This window comes from Drosophila elegans, unplaced genomic scaffold (assembly GCF_018152505.1).
Source record: "Drosophila elegans isolate 14027-0461.03 unplaced genomic scaffold, ASM1815250v1 contig_433, whole genome shotgun sequence".
NCBI classification, from domain to species: Eukaryota; Metazoa; Arthropoda; class Insecta; order Diptera; family Drosophilidae; genus Drosophila; species Drosophila elegans.
Window position 1 is genome coordinate 753,214 of NW_024545820.1, and position 19,168 is coordinate 772,381.

Below are 19,168 nucleotides of genomic sequence, written 5' to 3' on the forward strand. Positions count from 1 at the left end.
GTGACTGATTGCTCAACCTTGTTAGACCTCTCGCCAAGTGGTTAGGGAGCAAAGATAGCTTGGTAAAGTACTTTTCCTTCTGTTCAGCGATCACTTCTTTGACTGGAAGAATGTTTAAGTCACGAAGTATGTTTTGTTGTGATTGTTCTGAAGATCTTCGACTGAGCTCGCTGGACTATATCAATATTGCTATTGCTGGCATTCCCCCATAACTGGGAGCCGTACATCCATATAGGTTTTAGTACCGAGTTGTATAGCAGGACTTTATATTTAAGGCTACGGGGAGACCGAGCGTTGGTAAGCCAATGAAGGCTGCTGGCTTTTAGCTTTAGATGTGTTCTTTTGGCTTCAATGTGCCGGCGCCATGTGAGTCATCTGTCGAGGTGTACTCCAAGATACTCCAAGAATAGCTGTAACATCAGCAAACGTAGATGTTGTTAGTCGTATGCTTGTCAGGATGTCTGCTGTGTAGAGAACATATAGTGTTGGCCCAAGCACGCTGCATTGAAGAACTCCAGCTCCAATAGTGAAATCGTCAATTATAGCAGTGTTGCACCTCACAGCAAATTTTCTGTCGTTAAGGTAAGACTCTTAAAGCTTGTGGGTGTTGAAGGGGAACATTGTCTTGATCTTTTACATTAGACCTTCTTCCAAACTCCGAAATCCAAATTTCTGATGGTATCCGGTTGACCTGCTCAATTGTTCCGTGCTTTTCACGGAACCCAAGTTGATATGATGGGATTCCTTCCTGGATTTCTTTTTCCATCTCACTGGAAAGTGGGCAAGTTTTGCGATGGCATTGAAAAGCTGGGTGATAGTGCAAACGGCGCAATATGGGAGCTCTGTTATGAGGTCGCAGCCCGGGAATTTTTTCGGATTCAGCTGATTTTTGATGATGCTAACGATTTCGTTTGGGCTAAACTCAATTGGCTCATGTTGAAGCTGGGCTATCCATAGTGAGTGCTTTGTAGATGTTGACAATTGCTCTTTGTAGCGGCGCTGGACATATGCTTCTTCTTGTTGTAAAGGCATATCTGAAGCTTTGTATAGCAGATGGCGATCTGGGGAATTGCTACTCTCGACGTAAGCGTCGCTTTTCGAGGACGACCTGTTCGATTTGTAAATTTGACTTCTTTTGATTGCATTGGGTAGTTGGTTTTGGTTTTTGGTTTTCTGTGAAGTCAGTTTAAACGATTGTTCCAATGTTCCTGGATGTCGGAGTAAAATAAACAGGACAGGCGAGTGATCAGATGAAAGATCTCGAAGGCATTCGGCGCTTATCAGATTTTTAGGAATAGTTTTGGTGATCGCAAAGTCTATTGAGTCGGGCAGTTTCTTTGGGTCTGCCGGCTAGTATGTTGGTGTACCAGAAGAAACATAGTCGAGCTTGTGCTTGGCTTTTATAATTGCATTGTAGAGCTGTTTTCCTTATGGAGTCACAAGTCGAGAAACCCAGTGTGTGTGCTTGGTATTGTAGTCTCCTGCTGCTATTAAGTAATCTCCTAGTGAGTTGAAAAACTGCATAAACTCATCTTCAGCTATAGTGAAGCGGGGGGGCAGTATATGGCGGCTAGGTTAAGTTGGTTGCCTGTATTTAGTTGAATATTTAAAGATGTGGCCTGTGGGTAGTTTTTAGCAAATTTGTTATAATAGTGGCGTTTAACACGGCTTCTGATTAGAATTCCAGTCCCACCATGTGCTTTACCATCTGGATGATTTGTTCCGTAGAATGAATAGCCTCGTAGTTGAAAATTGTATTTGTTTGTGAGGTGTGTTTCTGAAAGCAGCATTATGTCGATATGAGCTAACTAAAGTTTATGCTGTGAAACGCCGTTAGCGTTCCACGTAGATATCCGTAGGGAATTCATTATTTGGATTGTTGTGAAATCAGCATTTGAATCAATAAATTTTGGTTTCGCATTAAATCTTGCATAGTTGTGCGCATAAACGACATAAACTCCATAAGGCTTTATGGAAAGCTGCATATCATAGCTTCAAAATTGCATTTTGGCTGCTTCGGCGATTGATGCTGCTAAGCCGTGTTCAGTTCTTAATATGCTGAATGCAAAAATTAACTTTTTTAAAGCGCTTGCGAATGTCACATTTTTGTCAGAGTTTATGGGTCCTAGTAAGGATCTGGCTGCAGTCGAGAAGAAGACTACAGGGTTTGTTCTGGAAGCTGTCAACTGTTTATTTTGGGATGCGACTTTTTAGCTTTTTATAAACTGGGCAAACTCTGTAGTTAGCAGTGTGGTTGCCAGTCATGAAGCCACAAGCTACACACACCGGGCGCAGTTTACAGTATGACCTTGTATGGCCATATTCTTGGCAGTTCGCACATTGTACCGGACCATTGTGTTTGTGCGGTTTCTCTACTGCAATTTTGCGGTGCAGCAGGAACTTTCTTTAGGGTCTTATTTTCTGGTGCGAGCTCTACCTTAAGCTCTATTCATACGACTTGCAGCCCCTTGCTGTTTTTTAGCTGATACGTGTAAAAGTTCTTTTCATTCTCGGTAAGGTATTTCGATATTACTCTGTAATTATCATTTGAACTTTGGGTTCTGTTTTGTCTTATTAATAATTTTTGACAGTTCAGAAATATACTTTTAATTTTATTAAATTCGGCAAACGATATCATATAGCTGCCATAGGAACTATCGAATAATTAAGCTGCAAATCATCATATCTTAAATGTTTTTAGACATATACGCAAGTAAATGATAATTTTAATGTTTTCAAGAATATTTAATTTTCGCAATAGCTGCAAAGGTAAAAAAACTTTGGCTTGCCGAAGATTGCTTCTTTCTTGTTTATTAATAGTTTTACAGTTCCGAATACGATATCATATAGCTTCCATAGGAACTATCAAATAATTGAGCTGCAAATCATCACGGCCTCAAATAAAAACTCTAAAACCCTCCTTGTAAAAAAAAACTCTAGCCACTTTCAAGGACCGAGAAAAGAATTTTAAAATAAGCCGTAATATCTTATTTGATATTGCACATGCTGATGTCTTGAAAATAATAAAAATAGTGAAAGACAAACTATTTTTGAATAAACAAAAAAAACCAGGACAAACAGGATATTTAGCTTGTGCAGACAAAAATTTACGGAGAAAGAGCTTGGCACAGACGATTGAAGGAAGAGGAAAGGCATGTAAAGCAAAGAGAGCTATTGGCTTTTGCATCTACTTCTATACCAAGCAACTTATAGTATTCGGAAGATCCTGAACTGGTTTTGCTAGACGTTGCTTGCTCTGAAAAAGTATAAAATCATGATATCGTTTACGATTTTAATATTGGACTGTCAAATTATTAATTAATCAAAAAAAATTTCTAAAAAAAATTACAAAATAATAAGTTAAATTAAAAACAAAATTTGTTTTAATATTTTTATTGTTTCCCTGGGAGCTAAATGATTTTGATAAAATTTAAACCATAATTCTGAAATATTTAACCATTACTAAACAAAATTAAACAAAAGAACTAAATAAAATTAAAATTAATTAAAAACAATAAAGAAAGCAAACTTCGGCAAGCCGAAGTTCATATACCCTTGCAGCTATTGCAAGAATTAAATACTTTTGAAAACATTAAAATTATGATTTAATTGCGTATATGTTGAAAACCATTAAAGCTATGATGATTTGCAGCTCAAATATTAAATAGTTATTTTATATATTTTTATTATTTCTATGGGAGCTATGTGATATAGTCGTCCGATTTTGATGAAATTTAAACCGTAATTCTGAAATAATTACTCAATACTATATGTCAAAGAACTAAGAAAAAAATTAAAAAACACCTAAGTTATAATTTTTGTTCATTTTTTTCCGATTGTTCCTATGGGAGCTATATGATATAGTCGTCCGATTTTGATGAAATTTAAACCGTAATTCTGAAATAATTAACCAATACTATATGTCGAAGAACTAAGAAAAAAATTAAGATATAGCAAAGTTATATTTTTATTTTATTTATTTTTCCGATTGTTCCTATGGGAGCTATATGCTATAGTCGTCCGATCCGGCTCTTTTTGACTTATAGGTATACTACCTGCAATAGAAAGACAACTTTTGGGAAAGTTTCACGCAGGTAGCTTTAAAACTGAGAGACTAGTTTGCGTAGAAACGGACGGACAGACGGACGGACAGACGGACACGGCTAGATCGACTCTGCCAGTGATCCTGATCAAGAATATATATACTTTATAGGGTCAGAAATGTCTCCTTTACTGCGTTACAAACTTCTGACTGAAATTATAATACCCTCTGCAAGGGTATAAAAAACAAACTAACTAATAGTAAATATAGAAAATAGTTATTAAAAAAGATGTCTGAAGACAGATTTGAGGCCGCGCCATCCTGCTTAATATACGTGTACTATTACCACAACACCACGATCCCACTTAAGAGGGGGTCGACAAGACATGATGTTGGCTTAGATTTGCAGCATCGTGTTCAAAAAACAGTAACACAAACAAAGCGTCAAACAGAGACAACGCACACTATGAAAATCGTTGGTCCACGTCGAAAATCCACGCTGAAAATTTTGCTTGACACTCCGTTGTATAAGCGTTACGCATCTTAGTGTTTGGTAAAGTATTTGGAAAGGGGGACATGGCTAGATTGACTCTCCTAGTGTTGCTGATCAAGAAAATATATACCTAACAGTTAATATACTTCATACCCTCTGCAAGGGTATAAAAAGGCTACTGTTGGCAAGCATTTTGAAAATAATACATCTTTATGCATTGTAATAGACGAAACGTTTGCGTATATTCTTGTTCGTGGAAAAACCTGCATTAAATATAAGTTCTTTTTTGGATCGTGTTATCAAATTTTTGACTGGGTGCAGCTGGGTATCTCTGCGTACAGGTCAAAAAATGTTGAAAGTGTCAATTAATGCGTATAGCCCAATTAATCCTTAAAAAGTACACACAAAACGCATTTGCGCCAAACTAATTCTTTTTTCCCTTATCGCAAATATGCAAAACTTAGGATTTTAGAGGGGAGGGGTTTAAGGAAAAAAACGCAGATATTTATGATTTTTTTGCGGCGAAATCTATAATGTTATTTTTAAATTGAATTACATATTATTATACCAATTTTTAAGAATGTAGAAAACAATTTTCAAAGAAAAAAAATGAAAAAAAAACCGGTGACCGAAAATGTTCGCCTTGAAAAAAAGTTGGCTTGCGGCAAACATCATAACTCGTGACCGGATTATTTGTGTTAATCTATATGCATTTCAAAGCTGATGATTTTTTTTAGGTACCACGGTTATTTTGTTTTCTTTTTTCTTTTGACCACTTTGAAGTGTACAACGCACCTGCAGAACAGCGGACGATCAGTGGCTAAGCAGCGGCAGAGTGGCGGCAGAGAACTTCATAAGTCCCATAACTCCTAAAATAATAGCTCGATTTTGAATTTTTGGGTCTACCGATAGATATGACCGAAACGCTCACACAACAATCAACCACCACAACCTAACATGTCTCAGAGTGACAGTTTATGCTTTCACGATTTGTGGGCGTTACAGTGGGCGTGGCTCCTTTTTGAAATAGACTTGCCCTGCTTAGGAACTACTAGAATTTTCATACAGACGGTCAGACGAACAGATGGACATGGCTAGATCGACTCGACTATTGATCCTGATCAAGAATATAAATACTTTATATAGTCGGAAACGCTTCCTTCTACCTGTTACATACTTTTCAACAAATGCAATATAGTCTTTTATACTCTTCGTGATATCCTGCTGATTTATGTGAAGAAGTTACGTTCAAATTTTCAAAAGGATCGGTTCAGTAGATTTTGAGTTTTGAAGTTCACGAACTTCAAAAAATACTTTTTTGGGAAAATCGATTTAAAGTTTTTATACCTGAACATTCTGGTGGCACGGCCTCTCCTTTGAAACGCTGTACCTCCGTTAGTTTTACTTGGATTGATTTAAAACTTGTTGATTCAGAAAAAAATAAAAACCTACGATTTCGCCAATAACTGGGAAGCGTTCACCTTCCAAATGCAATTCAAGGATGATTTGTGATTTGTTTCCTTTCGACTTCCTTGATTAAAAGTGCTTTGTCATATCAACAGGGCCGCAGCGAGATAATCAAATAAATCAGCTATATCCAGCTGTGATGTAATAATTTTTAATTTATGGATTTAAATATACTAATAGTTTATATTATTATTATTTTGATTGAAAACAGTCAAAATTATCATTAAAACAAGAAAGGAAGCAAACTTTGACAAGCCGAAGTTCATACACCCTTGCAGCTATTTCAAAAACTAAATATTCTTGAAAACATTATAATTATGATTTACTTGCATATATGTTTAAAAACTTTGAAGCTATGATAATTTGCAGCTTAAATAATCAATAATTTCTATGGCAGCTATATAATATGGTTTTCCGATTTCAATAAAATTAAAAGCTTTATTCTAAACTATCAAATTATTACAAAGTCAAAAAGAATTAAAAAAAAATTACAAAATAGAAAAGTTTAATTTAAAAAAAATGTTTATATATATTATTGTTTGTATGGGAGCTATATGGTATAGACTGTAATTCTGAAATATTTAACCATTACTATATGTCGAAGGACTTAAAAACAAATTAAGAAACAGCAAAATATTTAACCATTACTATATTTTGAAGAACTAACAAAAAAATTTAAAAACACCAAAGTTATAATTTTTTTAAATTTATTTTTCCGATTGTTCCTATGGGAGCTATATGCTATAGTCGTCCGATCCGGCTCGTTCCGACTTATATACTACCTGCAACAGAAAGACAACTTTTGGGAAAGTTTCATGCAGATAGCTTTAAAACTGAGAGACTAGTTTGCGTAGAAACGGACGGACGGACAGACGGACGGACGGACGGACAGACGGACGGACAGACGGACAGACAGACGGACATGGCTAGATCGACTCGCCTAGTGATGCTGATCAAGAATATATATACTTTATAGGGTCGGAGATGTCTCCTTCACTGCGTTGCAAACTTCTGACTGAAATTATAATACCCTCTGCAAGGGTATAAAAATTTTGAGCAATAGCTCTTCATAAGAAAGCTTAGAAAAAGTTATAGTAGGCCTAACATATGTGGTTCCCCAGACACCGGGACACTGGCTTGTGGGCACGCATGTAAGAAGGCTTTTGCACATGCTGCATGGAGTCTATATACCCAGCCATAAGATTGAAGCACATAGGAAGTCTCCTCCTGGTCAATCTCTCATGAAAGCAAAAATTAGCAGCTATCACTCGATCAAGGGGCGTTATTTTCTAAGACAATGAAAGTTGGTGAAAAAGGAGATTCGCCAAGCTGAGGAGGTGTGCAACCAAAGCATCTGGACAGCGTTGGGCTTATACTAGCCCCGCAGAAAACCGAGGCTTTTTTTTTGCAGCAGCGGAAAGATGGTCGAGGTCGCTACGATTCGCACGGTCCAATAAAATCCATAAATCCAAAATCAAAAAATACGTCAGCGCGAAAGTCACTACAGCAAAACGAGCCGTCGTACATACGAGTATTAGGAGGAAGCACGTACAGGTCTCAGCGTCCACGGCTGCTTATGACAGTAAATCCGAACGTTCGACCGCGACACAAGTGGAGAATGCACGTGGTGCGCTAGCGGCGCGATTGAGACGGCTGATCACCCTGTGTTAGATTTCGGCAAGTTTACCCAAAGGCGCCAACTCCTGGAAGAGGCTTTTAACAGGAAGAATCAATGTTAAAACCCTTACGCCGCTCATGCTTCAAAGCGAGGCCAACTAGAAATCTAACTCTAGTTTTAAAGAATATATATTTTTTGCAATAGCTTCAAGGGTATAAAAACTTCGGCTTACCAAAGTTTCTTTTCTTTCTTGCATTTTTTTTTGTATTCGTTAAACCCTGCTCACTTTTGTAAGTTGCTCAGTTTTTTATGAGTGAACAAACGTACCCACTTTGATCACTGACTTGTTTAGTTGCTCACTTCTTTAGTTGTTCGCTTATTCAGTTGCTCAGTTGTTCATTAGCTCACTTGCTCAGTTGCTAACTTACTTACATTGTTCAGCTGTTCAGTGGCTCAGTTGATTAAGTTTGCTCACAAGTTTCACTAGCTGACAAATTTTTATTTATTGCTCTGTTGGTCTACCTGCAGTCTGATTGGCCTATGTTAACTTCCCTCTTAAAATGACTTATTGTTTGTGGAGCTAAAAAAACTTTATTTTGTTTAATTAGGAAACGACACAAAAATTTGAAGTTCTTACCTTTGCATCTACATGTTGTTAAAGGAACATAAGGTTTTCCACCTTATTTATATTTAAAAGAGATCCCCTGTTTTCGCAAGGAAAAGATGTTGCTAGCAAAAATAATCGATGTAAAGCAATGTTATAAAATCGAGGATAAACATGTTTCCTATACTGCCACCAGATCAGGTAATTCTCCTTTATGTTAAAGCATTCCTCTTCAAGATATTTAGTAACCTTTCTTATGGTAGCTGCCTTCTCATTGGATAGCTTAGAAACCTCTTTGAAAATGTTTTTGTATTGCTCCCAAATGTCATTTAGCCAGTTTCATTTTTTATTAAGTTATCATGACTTTTAAGTACTACTTGCTCACTAAGCTTATACTTAATAATTTTTGATTTTAACGACTCTACAGCTGCTTCATAAAAAATTTTCGAATGAAAAAACGGCCTTCAAAGCAAGGATCCAGAACTGTGCTTTCTGCATAGGGATCATTTTTCTCCAGTTTTTTAAATCTGTTGGCCATTTCGGTTTGCAGGTCATACACAACCATTGCAACCAAAAAATTTGTGAAAGACATTTTTTCCATTTTTTATGTAACATTCTTTTTACAAGATATTTCTAGTGAAATAGCAGTAACACGCAAGCAGTGACGCTGGACTGCCGTTTATACTTGACAGTCGTGCTTCTCTGCGACTGAACAGCTGTTCTTTGTTTTAATCTAATTTCATTTTTCCTTGTAGTGTTATATTGTTATGGAACGACACCCACATTTTAATTAACAAAATTGTTTTTAAAAAACACATACAAATTTTAAGGCCTTTATTGCGTTCTTTTTTGGTGCTTATTGTTTTGGTTACTTTTTTTATAGTGACCTGGTGACACATCCTTATCTAGAACCAAGTATGGTTTAAGAATAAGGCAGTCATGGCTGCCTCTTTCAATGTCCCCAGACGCTTAAACATTTAAGATGTCGAAGTTTGACAAATTAATTTAACTTTGAGTCTCATTTAATTTTTTGAGACCAACTGTGCTGCGATTAAAATAATTCACGATTACTTTGATAGCTTAACGCGTATCTACTAGTTTATTTTAACCCATTATACTTATACACATACTTAAAGTTAGGATGGGTAAAGCAAGGTAAATGACACCAGTGTCCAAGCTTAACTGCTCCCACTATAGCGGCGTTATACTACATCTTCAATACACCAATCAGTAGAAACTTTGTTGAGAAACAAGGTGAGCTGTTACCGCCATATAACTCTCATTGTCGCTGAAGAAATAGCTTATTTTATATTACCTCACACTTGGCCTTTAGATCACCGACGCGTCGGTTTGTTTTAACTATCCTTAGTCTAAGGGTACAACATCCAGTCTCTGGTGCACTTTCGAAAAAAGGTTGTTTGCGTTGATTAGCATTGGGCATCACAGGCTCATCTAAAAAATAAAGATTATTTTACGTTTGAGAAGTACTATAATGTTTACTGGCTATACCTTAATAAATCTTGAAACTAAGCATAAAAAAGGATAGAAATGTTCAGTTAAAGAATTACAAACTAAAAATTTTTGACAAAAAAAATTTTATTTAGTCGAATGTTTATTAAATTTTATGTGTTGAAGGTGCGACCGTTACAACTTTTTTACCTCGTTAAGAGGTGTTTTTGTTTGATATAAGAAGTTTTTGTTTGAAATATTGTCAAAGTACCCCAAAATTGTGAACATGGTTTTCACAAAAAAAAAACGTTTTCCTATATATCAGTACTAATTTTTTTTTTTAAAACTACTTTTGGCAAGACTTTAAAGCTCAACTGACAAGACCCTTGCAACTATTCCAAAAATTAAAATTTTTTACGACATCAATATTTTCATTTTTATGCTGTTATGTTTTACAATCAGCTATTTGATATTGTGGTCTGACTTAAATAAAATTTGAACCGTAATTCTGAAACAACCCTGCAGTTCCAATCCCTAAAGATTCCCTAAGTAATCCCCCGGGCGCCGCCAAGAATTCCTTAAGAATCCCGGGGAATTCTCCATACAAAACGGAAATGAATTTGTATGAAGCAGGCCTTTCCGGCGAGTAATTCGAAGATTGGGAGGAATCCAGAAGGAATTGCTCGGGAATTCCTTGGTAATTCCTGAGGAATTTCGAAATAAATCCGTGGGACTTTTTGATCGAATTCCCCCCGGAATCTCTCAGGAATATGGAACTTACTACGTAGGCAAATTTGCAAGGAATTCCTGAGGAAAATACTAAAAAGTCCCCATGAATTTCTGGGGAAAATTGCAATGAATTCCTCCGGAAATCCTAATGAAAATCCCTGGGAATTTCTTGGGAATTCCTGGGGAAAACTGCATGCAATCCTTGCCGAATTCCTAAGGAAAATCTTCAGGAATTCCTGAGGAACAGTCAAGGAAATTCTCTCAGGAATCCTAACGGAAATCATAGTAAAAAAACATCTGAAATTCAATTTATAAACATTTATTAAAATTATTGTTTTAATATATATTGTTTTAAATATAGGATAATGCGTGCGCAAGGGCCTTTTCAGCCGGCAGCTGGCCTCCCAACGCAGGTATGCTGTCTGTAAACAAAACAGATATGTATATTAGAATAAAATAAAAAATCTGATACATTTTACTCAATTATACATACCGACTATAACTTAAAAAAATCCTGGAAAGCCCTTAAGGGCCTTTCTTCCATTCACGCCGTCTATATTAAAGTCGCAAAGACTTTAATAGACTTAGGCAAATTATTTCGCCTAAGAATTGCGTTGATGGTCTCAATCTGTAGAAAAAACACAGAGTTAATTGCACACTCATCTTCTTCATCTTCTTACATAGGCGGTTTTAGTAGACAAGCATATTTTAACTTCTAACGCAATCAGCTCCTCCTCACTTTCGATCGGGAAGGAATTAGGTACCTCTGCATCATCGGACTTTCCCTTAAGGAAAATCTGCAGCATGGTCGTCAGCTAATACGTTTTTGCTGCGCTTAGACACTGTATTTCAAATGTGCAAATATATTTATTTATATATTGTTTATTTATTTAAATGTATGCACTTACCTGATTAATTAATACTTGCCTAAAATTTTCACTTTTAAAAACACTTCCTCACTCTGTTGCAGTCGAATTCAAGTGCAAAGGGAATGGGGAGAACGAAAAACGAAACCGAAATTTCTGCCTGACGCGTGCCAGGGTATATCCGTCCATAACAATGCCTTGTAGTTAAAATCACATAAGGCAGATAATCAAATATTAACATTTTGGCGTATATTGCAACTTTACAATAACTTCCAAAATGTTATATCATCCTAAAAATTAATAAATATACTAGCGCTTCTAAAAAAGGGTATTCAAAAGTCTACACAGTTCCTTTTGTTCTTGACATTTTGATTTTTTTCTCAGTTTTCTCTCCGTCCAACCCTCTCCCTTTTTCAGTCGCTGCTCCGAATTACTTCGAAATAAACAACAACAAAAAAGTTCGAACTTCGGCAGTGGCAGAAGTGCCGACAGAATTTTGTCAGCCTGCTTTGTTTTGAACTTCGCTAGATGAAGCCCATGTGATTTGTTTTTGTTTTTCGAACATGCCGGTCAGGAAAAGGCAGGGAAGGGAATTTCAGAACTACAGGGAATAAAACAGTACTTTGTAGCGAAGTATATTCAAATCAACTGAAAACCAGCCAAATAATAACTGTTTCATATTTTTCCCCGCTTGTTCAGATATGATATAGTCGTCCGATCCGGCTCGTTTCAACTTCTACTTATAGTTTTAAAACTGATGGGTTAGTTTGCCTAAAAACGAGTGGATATACAATCGGACACGGCAAGATCGACTCTCGTAATGTTGCTGTTTGGGTAAGGAATGTTCCCTTCTGACTGATATTATAGTACCATTTGTAAGGATATAAAAATTAACGAGAAAGTTATCAGGGTCTATAGAACATTAAAATTTGAATAACTTCGTTGTTTTTAAGATATTTGTTTACATCTTGCTCATTTATTTTGCCAAGTATATGATTTTAAATTAAGATTAGTTTTAAATTAAAATTTTAAGCAATAATTCATATTTTACAATTATTTAATGAAAATGTTTCTTCCTTTAACCTGAAACCATTTTTTATAGCATTTGCCGTAGTAGCCGTTTTCGTTGCTTAATAACTTTCTTAAACATTCATTCATTGTTATAAACCAAAAGTTGAGAAATAATAAGGGCTATAAACGTAAAAAATTAAACAAAAATCGACTCTCAATTTTTTTAAAAATTTGCAAAAAAGTAAAAAAAAAATAAATATTAAATAATTTTTAATGTATTTTATTAAGACCTATTATGTTAGGGCTTCGTGATTAGCATTTGACAATACCTTTTTAATGTCATATTTCACTTGTCTAAAGCTTTACTTGTTTAGAAGTAAAAGCCGTGCAAAGATTAGCTGGTTTTTCAAAAAGTCTTGAAACAAACTTTTTGTAATGACCTGCCCAGCACAAAAAAATATTCCACTATTCTAAAACAAGTCCTTAAAATTTGTTGAAATTGAAAAACGATGAAGAAAACTTTTTGTATTTTTTAATATACAAAAAAAGTAGTTTTTTAATAACTTTTGAACGGATTTTCTGTCATTCGTCGCGTATGTTGAATTAATTTTTAACTGTTCTAAAAAAGTGTAACAGTTTACCATCCCAAGCTCAGGAACTCAATTTAAATCAATTTTCCTCAACCAATCAATTTTCTTAAAGTCTTGGTATGCAATTCTTCTTCATTTAGCGATCGGACCATCACAGCAGATTTTCAATTCTGCGGCTATATAAAAATAGTCTACATCTACTTTCGTCCATAGTGATATGGTTCTATCTCTAACAACTACCAAAACCGCAAAACATCGAGAACAGCTCATAGACTGCCGAACTGGGCAAAATTTATAAAATTAAAATAGAGATATCCTTAGTGTGCTGGCTTTTCAAATTGATTTTAAAAATAAAAGTATCCTGTTCTAATTTTTAGATAAAAAATATCATTTTGTGTCAATTTTTATAAAAAAATTTTTAACCAGTTTTTTTTTTATTTGGGAACGGATTTAGTTGGATGAGGTGGGGTGATATGATCTGTTTGATGGATACCCTATCTGCGTCATATAGAAAGGTTAATGCAAAAAGGGAATGGTTTAGTTTAGCGGCGGCCTATAACCCAAAATCGCTAGATTGTTTTTACTTGTAGAGTAAAAGGTTATTTTTATATTGAAAAGTGGGTAGCTAGAGAATTGCTGCTGATTTAGTAAATCCTACGCTGAGCAGGATTCAAAACCGTGCCACGCTCGCTCTAACGCTAATAAATCAAGAAATTGTTCTTAGACACGTACCTCTTTTAGGCAATAAATGTTTATTCGGTGCTTATAGATCGACAAACCATTATTTTATATTACTATTATTTGAAAAACGGAGTTTGTGCATGAAGGTCAACATTACTATGAACGCTCGCAAATAATAACAAACTAATTTTCACGGCGAAACGTTGGTGTTCCGAAGGCGGATATTTGACTGGACCGCTATTTCTTCACATTCACACGGAGAACTTTAAAATTCGATTACAACAGAACCGTGGCCGACCTCCACGAAAATTCTAAACAAATCGCGGTACATGGGGGTTAACTATTTCGTGGTATAGTCCGCTATACTGGACAGTTACCGCACAGCTGAAATGATATAGTGCTTATTAAGATAAAAAATAACCAGAAAAATGTTTTTTCAGAAAGCGAACTGAAATATAAATAAAACGGTTTTACTCTACATACTTGCAGAAGGTTTCCTCTCGCGACGAAGATATTGTACCCAATCAACGTCTCGATCCACCGTCACAGCTAATTCATCCTCATCGAAATCGGTTTCCACAGACACACCTGTAGGTGTAAAACTGAGTTCAAAGGAGCAACTAAAGCGGGCTTTTAAGGAATATGGAGTTTCCATTGTGGCCTTCCACGTAGGAATATCGATGATTTCGCTTGTGTGTTCTTATGTACTCATATCTAGGTAAGGTGCTTAAAAAGCTCATTTTCATCTTTCTGACTACATTATAATCAACAAGCAAAACTATAATTTTCATTTAACTATTTTTACGCTATTTTTTCTTTCAGTGGAGTAAACTTGGTTCCCGTTCTGGAATATCTTGGAATAGGGTCACCTGCAATAGCGGAAAAAGTTGCCACAGGGAGCACCTTTGTTGTTGCCTACGCCGTACACAAAGTATTTGCACCTGCAAGAATTACCATCACGTTGGGTGCCATACCGTTTTTAATACGATATTTAAGATCGAAAGGATTCCAAATGCCTAAAAGCAAAAACCCTTAGCCATCATATTATTGTTATCAAAATTATATATGTATAATGCTATATATCAATCCTTCATGAAATACTTGGTTTATTAATAAAATGGTTAATTGGTTCCGTTTCATTTTCAAAATGTTCTCTTGAACTTTAAAGGGTCTATGCTGAAACCCCGTTGTCAGATTAAAAATTAGCCTAATGAAATGTATTAGTGTAATAATGGGGTATGCCCGTACTTTTCATGCTGAAAATTTTGTTAAGCTATGAAGTGTTGAGGTGGGAAATAGAAAATTCCAAATAATCTAATCTGATCGGTACGCTTCGGTCTATTTTGGGAGCAATAAGTTCAGGAGAGACGAATACTAGCCATAAAACTTTATTTTTATTTATTTATTTAATTTGCATCCTAGCACTACGAGTAATTAAACTCTTAGTTTAATGTGATAGTCACTTGGTGTTATGATACGTAGTTACAATATTCTTATTCCAAATTACAATTTGCGTTAAAATTGAGTTAAGTTAGAAAGAGTTTGTGGTAAAGTGTGCTGTTAGGCAAAATTTGTATGTTTGGGCGCTTTTTATTGATTTTATGGGGTGATTCCAGAGACGAGCAGAATTTACAAAAAAGTGATTTGCTGAACTGGACAACTTGGTCTGGTTTACAATTAGATTATTAGTTCTTTGAGAAAACAGGTACGACGGTTCCCTAGTTACAGACTTAAAATCCAAATTTTAAATTTTATTTGCGAATTCAGAAACATGGTCACGGGGTCTCAGCTTAAATACATATCGTGCGATGTTATTAAATGCTACATTCATTTTTCAAAAGCTAGTAGCATCATAACTACCAAAAACTTCTACGTCATGCAAAAGAGATGGAGTCAGATAGGTCTTTGCGACTAATAATCTAATTTCAGTAGGAAGATACATTGAGTATTCTTAAAAGACCGTACGTTTTCCCTACTGCTCTGTTTATTTGGTAGTTCCAGTTATTGTTGAATGTGAAGCCCAGGTTAGTTGCGTTGTCGACATAGGGAAGTGTCGTGTGTTTAATTCGAACAGGTTGTACATCCTCTGTTTTAATTTTCTTCTTGTAAATCATGATGCATTTTGTCTTCTTGGGATTTAAGGATAGACCATTAGCACTTGCCCACTGACTAATGCTTTGAAGGTCAGAGTTACAAACACGGACACAGTCATTAATACGACAAAGAGCACTACTAACGTAATTAAATTAAATAAGTTCGTCAATTTAAGGCCGAGAATTGCATGGTTTACAGTATCGAACGCTTTGCTAAAATCAAGAAGTGTTAAGAGTGTTATAGATTTTTTTTCCTGATATCCTCTGAAATCTTTATTATGGCTGATTGTACATTGTACATTAAATTGTTTTGCTGGAGAAATTGTTTTGTCTGGGATGCCAATATTTGCTCAAAAGCTTTAGAGAGATATGAAAGAATTGCTATAGGCCTATATTTAATACTAGTTTCGCGTTCAACTTGTGTGACTGCTGTAGGATTCGGCTGATTTATTTGCGATAATAACTTGTGTAAAAAATGCGACGACGAAAGGAAGTGGTTTCGATGGAGTTCATATGATCACTTAATTTAATATTCCAATAATTTCTCTTAGAACCTAACTTATGCTAAGGTGGCGTGAGACGGGGTGAGTGCGCAAGATCGAAGGGACGAAAGCTTTATTGGCTCCAGCACTCGCCCTACAACTAGTGACTTCAATTTAAATAAAAGCGCCAAGTGCGCAAACACCGCCCTCTCTGAAGGGACGACTTCCTGCAGTCCAGAACGGGCAACAGGGCCAGTCGGTGGACTGCTCGCCGATACTTCCCCTCCACGGCCTATCCTCAACTGCTGGGGCGGAAGGTTGCTTTCGGCGACGACGGCGAGCGCTCCCACGACGGTGTTTGGCTCCCCCTGGTGCCACTTGGACCGCTGCTGGAGGCTGGAGATGTACTCCCGGGACCATCGCTGCCAAAACCTATGCCTGAGAGACGAGACACCTCGCCATCGTCGCAAGCAGGACAGGCTGATCTGGTCCGGGAGCGCCGCTGATGGTGGGGCCAGAAGAGGGCCGCCGATGCCCGGGGTCAGGGCTTCGACGTCGTTAGGGTCGCTGCTTAGAGCTCCGAGGGGCCTGGAGTTGAGCACGGCCTCTACGCTGGTGAGGAGAGTTCCGAGCTCCTCCGCGGTCAAGAGGTCTTGGCCAATCGTCCGAAGGAGCAGGTGCTTTGCAGACTTCACACCTGCCTCCCATAGTCCGCCGAAGTGTGGTGCTCTGGGCGGTATGAACGCAAACTCGCATCCTTCTTTTGATGCGAATGTTTTAATACCGCCCCCTGCTCCTCCAGACGGGCTTGGAACTCCCTCTTGTGCCGATCTACGCCGACAAAGTTGGTGGCGTTGTCGCACCCCACTTCTCCGGAATCCCGCGACGACTCACGAACCTTTGAAATGCCAAGAAGAACGCATCAGTGGTTAGGTCAGTCACTAATTCTAAGTGGACCGCTTTGGACGCGAAACAGACGAAGAAGGCCACGTGCGACTTGTACGGTGGCTTACCACGGATACGATACGTTGTGTTGAAGGGACCACAACGCCACAAATATTGAACGGGCGGAGAGCTCAAAGTCTGTCTGCTGGCAAGTTACCCATAATTTGCGTTAAGAGTTTTGGCTTGCAACGAAAGCAGCGCATGCACGACCGAACTCTTCGTCAGCAGACTTCTTGAGCATTAACTAGCCATATTTTTTAGCGCAGACGACTTACAAGAGCCAGCCAGCGTGACAATTCGTAACGTGCAGGTATGACATATAAGATCTGACGAACTGTGAGCTTTTAGACAGCAACAACGGAAATTTGGCTTCGTACGGGATAGGAGCATTCAATAACTGACCCCCAACTCGTAGCAATGTCGAGGAACATCAATCGAGTTTATTTTCCTGAAAGAAAGGGTCCAACTTTTAAATATTCCTTGCTACCGGTTTATTTTCCGAATTTTTCTTATGTCGTCCCTGAATTCGTGAAATTGGATATCTTCATCAATTTATTCAAAAACGAAATCTAGTTCTCTTGGCGAAATAAGTTTTTTAAAGGGATTTGACACCTTTCTGCATCTTTGAATAAACGGAAAACCCACACGAACACTCTCAGAAGCTTCAGGTGCGACGAAAAGGACTCTATTTTCTGAAACAAATAACTTGGCTCTGTGCTGACTACGACATCGACACTACATCAGCCGGCAGTTCGAAATGTCTATTTACAGGCCAATTATTTTCTGAGACTAGCAAGAACGAAGGACCCCCGAACCAAATGGACGTTGTAAGCTCCTGTAAGTCACTTCCTCGGGACACTATGTGTGCTGGGTTGACTTTCGTGGGAACGTGTCTCCAAATTGCTTTCTCCACCCCTCCTGAATTTCTGCAACCCGGTTCGTAACAAAAACCGACAACGACGACGGATGGGTTTTGATTCAGTGTATAGAGTCTTGGAGTCTGTCCACAGGAAATAATTTTCAATGGGACTATTAGGCAATGGCCTGACACTATTTTGGAGATCTGCTAAAAGGTGAGCTGCACACAGCTCAAGGCGAGGCAATGTTTTCGTCTTGAAGAGAGCTACTTTCGATTTGGCGGTCAATAAACACACTTTCAATCTTTCGGCAGTTTCAGTACGAACGTAGATGCACGCTCCATACGCTCTCATGAAAGTGTCAGCGAAACCATGTATTTGAATCGAGACTTGTGGATCTGTGTGAACGAATCGCGATACATTTATTTTCGGTGGTTGCAGAAGCGTCGCGTTTAACGTCTCCCACAATGTAAGCAACTTTATCGATAGCGATTCGTCCGAATTTAATTTTCGAAGCCGCAGTTCATGCAACAACATCTTTGCCTTTATGACCAAAGGGGACAAGTGGGTCGAGCAGTCACCGATAAATTATTTAGCTTTGTCGCGCGAATATCCAGGAAAGAGTCATCCAACCGAAATTAAAAGTTATCCTTGACGGTAACCAAACCACGCCAATGGTCTTTGTTACGTCTTAGTCTGCCATAAGTAGCATTACAGCGCTATCAGATGCGGAAAACCACTCTGCCAATTCAAAACCTGCCTCTTGCAAGACCTGAGAACCTTCGTCTTAAAGTCGTTGGAGGCCCTGAACGCATCCGGCGCCAGTCAACAAACCGTTACCCTAAAAATCATTCTGAATAACCTTAGCGGCTTTTGGATGAGTTGCTTGCGCCAGTTCTCCTAGCCGCATTAAACACCAAATCGCCAAAAAGGGTGCTGGCGAAGTTTCATATGTAACTGTGTTCAACTTAAAGATTTTCAGGGACTCAGAAGGATCTCGTCTCCATACTATGAGCTGGAAGTTACGATCAGCTTTGTCCACCATCACTTGGCGATACATCTTTTTGACGTCGGCCGCAAGGGCAAACTTATGCAATCTAAACCGAAGCAGAGTCGAGTACAGCTCCTCTTGGATAGTTGGGCCTACAATCAAGATGTCAGTACGCCACGATGCATAAAAAACTGCTCTCAACTTAGTTGAAGTACTCTGTGGCCGTAGAACGCATTGGTCCGGAATGAAA

At 37.6% G+C, this 19,168-nt stretch overlaps 1 protein-coding gene across 2 annotated transcripts in view; it reads left to right on the top strand.

Annotated features, from left to right (window-relative positions):
- Positions 1-14,698, top strand: part of LOC108140323 (protein FAM210B, mitochondrial) — a 32,666-nt gene extending 17,968 nt beyond the window's left edge. For both annotated transcript variants that reach the window (XM_041708915.1, XM_041708917.1), the window contains 2 exons: positions 14,040-14,268; positions 14,373-14,698. In XM_041708915.1, coding sequence (XP_041564849.1) covers positions 14,040-14,268; positions 14,373-14,586 — 443 coding nt within the window. In that variant the 3' untranslated portion in view covers positions 14,587-14,698. The remainder of the gene's footprint in view (positions 1-14,039; positions 14,269-14,372) is intronic.
- Positions 14,699-19,168: the final 4,470 nt, after the last annotated feature.